General features: G+C 43.5%; 1 protein-coding gene across 1 annotated transcript in view; it reads right to left on the minus strand.

The window, feature by feature from the left end:
* Positions 1 to 1803: 1803 nt before the first annotated feature.
* LOC143283834 (uncharacterized) overlaps positions 1804 to 4462 on the minus strand; it is a 27044-nt gene continuing 24385 nt past the window's right edge. The window contains exons 12-13 of the mRNA XM_076590209.1: positions 2888 to 2973; positions 1804 to 1966 (exon numbers count right to left, since the gene is read on the minus strand). Coding sequence (XP_076446324.1) covers positions 1804 to 1966; positions 2888 to 2973 — 249 coding nt within the window. The remainder of the gene's footprint in view (positions 1967 to 2887; positions 2974 to 4462) is intronic.

Below are 4462 nucleotides of genomic sequence, written 5' to 3' on the forward strand. Positions count from 1 at the left end.
GAAGCATTGTAACGGGTTGTATCAACAAGGTATTTCTCAGCTGATGATGACATCATGTACAGTCTAGAGAACAGACAGACCGACGCGACCCGTCGCCTCAGTGTGCAAAATTTGCGCTGCAGTCAGTTTTCTTTACATGACCTTACTTTGAAGAATTCCTTCCCGAAGCCGACAAACAACACTGGTCCATAATAAAACAAAGCGAAAATCTATTTACTCCGACAGATATTATACCAGTGCTTCTTATTGTTCATAGTCAGGTGAACCGCAATGCTGTCTGAAGGTTGAATACACACAACAGATAATCATGTTGAGAGGGAAACCACTGTATGCACACTAAGTTATATGTTCTCAGTGTTCAGATTAACACTGATTTTATAGTTTCTAACTGGCAACAGTCGAACGGCATTTGTATTTGTATTTCTTTTTATCACAACAGATTTCTCTGTGTGAAATTCGGGCTGCTCTCCCCAGGGAGAGGGTGTCGCTACACTACAACGCCACTTTTTTTTCTTTTTTTTTCTCCTGCGTGCAGTTTTATTTGTTTTTTCTATCGAAGTGGATTTTTCTACATAATTTTTTCCAGGAACAACCCTTTTGTTGCTGTGGGTTCTTTTACGTGCGCTAAGTGCATGCTGCATACGGGACCTCGGTTTATCGTCTCATCCGAATGTCTAAATGACTAATGGCATATCCAGTATCCCTCAGTATTCCGGACAAAAAAAGCAAAAGACCATTCAAAAGACCAAGCAATTCTCTTTTACTCCTCCTCCGACTCAAGAGTCAAGCTCAACACTGTTTTAGCCATCTGTCCTTTAGGTCAAGGTTTTCTCTTGCTGAAAAATTTCAGTCAGTCAGTTACATTAAGATTTCACATCAACACCCACCTCAAGTGACATGTGCCGACAATGATAACCATCCCAGCACAGTGGGGGGATAAGGAGACTGATACCACCAGAACCTTCGGTCGTCTGTTCGTACAAGTGTCGGGAAAATATATGAAGCACTCTAACAAATAACAAAGTATTTCAAGCACTCGATTTGAGCAATGGGTGTTACGTCTCCAAAAGCCTACAAGTTCCATGTGATCCATGTCCCAGGAAAGCAAAACACTGTAATCACTCTCAAGACTGCTGTCAACATCACCACTATCTCAAGCAGATCTGACAGCAGAAACAGACAACACATCCATCTTGAGGCAGTCGGTTCAACGCCAGCAGCAATAACCACGAAACAAGTTGGGACAGCTCTGGTGACGGTGAAGACCAACATTGCACTGACACTGCCAGAACGACGAAAGGTTCATACTGTGCACTGACAGCTCCAATATTTACGTCTGGAGTCTGTCCATGATTTGAACTCACAATGATTTGAATGTCAGCGACCTCAGCGCTCTGCCAACTGACCTGACCAATCACCACAGTCTTTTCTCGAACGCTCAAGCAATCGTTATGGGTAAATCCATTTAACCCGTCCCCACAGTGAGTAAAATTTACACTGCTGTCAACGTCGTATAGGACTATATACTTTGAAGCATTCATTCCCAAAGTCGACCAGCAACAGAATGACACACGTCGGTCCATGGAAAGAAATATGACGGAAATTGGTCAGAATCATAAGAGCAAAAAAAAAAAACTCTTGAAAGTGAAAGTAAGAATTATCAGCAGAATTCGTCGATGCTGAAACATACAAATAAAATGAAATATAAATGAATAAAATAAACAAATCAATCAATCAATAATAAAAACAAAATAAGACAGAATGAAATAAAATGAAATAAAATAACCCGAGGCATCTGTCGAGTCACGTACTGCCTCGTCGTTGTCGGCTGGCTTCAATGCGCATGCGTATTGCTTCGCGGATTTGCTCCAGCCTTGTGGCCATGGTGGGGTCAGGGTGACTCTCCGCCTGTCGCTTCCACTTGGCCGCCTTCCGGAGGTACTCCTTCAGTCCGATGGCCAGCTCCCTGCGTGAGGGGAGGAATCGGGTGGAGGGTATGATGGAAACAAAGTATCAGTCACTTTGACTAATCGGTCAACCAATGATGTCAAGTCAGTTGTTTTTATTCGTCAGTCAGTCCATCACATCGATTGATCAATCGACACTTCAATCAGTCTGTCAGACACAAAACTATTCATCCAACAGTTCACCAGTCAATCAGTCTTAGAAATACACATTGTTACACACACACACACACACACACACACACACACACACACACACACACACACACACATCCCTCTCTCTCTCTCTCTCTCTCTCTCTCTCTCTCTCTCTATATATATATATATATATATATAAACACGTACATGTACACATACGCACAAAGACATACAGGCGTGCGCGCGTACACACACGCGCTCCTACACGCATAAATGCTCCCAACCCTACCCCACACCCACATGCACGTGCACGCACGTGGAGAAGCAGCAAGGAAGAGGGACAGACAGACAGACAGACAAATATACCACAGAGACAGAGACAGAGATGCAGAGACCGAAAGACAGAAAAAGGCAGTGAAACAGTCACCGAGAGAGAGGGAGAGAGAGACAGAGAGAGAGACAGACAGACAGAGACAGAAAGAAAGAAACAGAGAGAGACAGACAGACAGAGAGACAGGGACAGAGAGAGAGGGGAGAGAGAGAGACAGACAGACAGAGAGAGAGGGAGAGACAGAGAGAAATAGCGACAGAGAGAGACACACAGACAGACAGAAAGACACAGACACAGAGAGACAGAGACAGACAGACAGACAGAGAAAGGGAGAGAGAGACAGAGAGAGAGACAAAGACAGAAACAGAGAGAGATAAACAGAGAGAGAGAGAGACAGAAACACACACACACACACACACACACACACACACACACACACACAACAGAGTATTACTCATAGTCAACGTGGCCATCCCCATTCAGGTCCAGTTTATTCATCAAAATGTCCATGGATCGAGAACTCAAGGGGATGTCAATGTTCTGCAACAACAGCAACACAAACCCCTTCAAGTCAGTGTCACTGCAAAAGTAAACACGCCCTCCTTCCCAGCTACACCCCCAGTCTCCACCAAAAGAAAAAGAGAAGAAGAAGGAGGAGGAGGAGGAGGAGGAAAAGAATCGAGATAAAATGAAGCTCCTCTTCTGCTGGGTATGTCCCAGACATTCAAACCAGCTGTCAGCTACATCTCATGAGTTTTTGTTTTGTTTTTTCAGTCAGCTCCATCTTCTAAAGTGGGACAGAAAAAGAACGACATTACTGCAAATGCTGCTCAGCTTTCTGTGGGTGGATCCTCCGCAACAGAAGTTGTACTGAGCAACCACACCAAAATTATCAACATTGATGATAATGATGATGATGACGATGGTAATGATGGTGATATTACCACCACCATAACCACTACCACCACCACCACCATTACTACTACAACTACTACTACGAGTAACAGCAACAACAACAGAAACAACAACAACAGAAACAACAACAACACATCAAACCGGTAACAACAACAGCAATAACAATCATCATCATCATCATCGACATCACCACCACAATCATTATCATCATCATCAAATCATCCAGAAATAATTCATTCGTTGAGTTCATCAAACCGAAAGAAAACAACAACAAAAAACCACGTTGATATAGATTTCATGTGATCTGTCGAAATGTGTATGTGTTTAGAAAGCAGGTCAGTGCTCACCCCTTTGAAAGGTTATTCTCTTGCCATGTACCAAGCTTTAAGAAGAAAATATATATCTAAAACATTGGAAAAAAAAAAGAAGAAGAAAAAAAAGAGTCAACGGGAAATAAATGCTCCACAAACTCTTGCACATAGACTTCTCTAGATTAAACGAATTCTGATAAAAAATGACAGAAAATATAGCCAGTGGGGGCGGGGGGTAGGAGGGGGGAGGTGGGAATACACATCCTCCGGCCTTGGGCCTTCCCAACCCATTTTTCAAACTTCACATATAGACCTTTCTAAATTTTGTTTAGTGTCCGGACTCGAGTTTCATTCTCCTTGCTGACTCTACGTTGTACAGAAAATGAAATAAATGCAGATAATTCCGATGTAAGTTACATAATTATACGACGCAATGTTATTCGATACGATACAATATGATGCGATACAATACGACACAACACGACACGATGGAAAACGACAGTACCATATAACAACAAACGGTACCACACCACACCAACACCGCCATAACACACCACACCAACACCACACCACACCACACCACACCAACACCACCACACCACACCACACCAACACCACACACCACTGCAACCACACAACTACAACCACAACCCTCTACCCAGCAGAAGACCGTTCCGGAGCTCATCTCTGGACAGAGTGTTACTGTTGTCCTTGTCCACACCACACCACACACCACACCAACACCACACCACACCAAACCACACACCACACCACACCACACAACTACAGCCACAACCCTCTAC

Source organism: Babylonia areolata, chromosome 7 (assembly GCF_041734735.1).
Source record: "Babylonia areolata isolate BAREFJ2019XMU chromosome 7, ASM4173473v1, whole genome shotgun sequence".
NCBI classification, from domain to species: domain Eukaryota; kingdom Metazoa; phylum Mollusca; class Gastropoda; order Neogastropoda; family Buccinidae; genus Babylonia; species Babylonia areolata.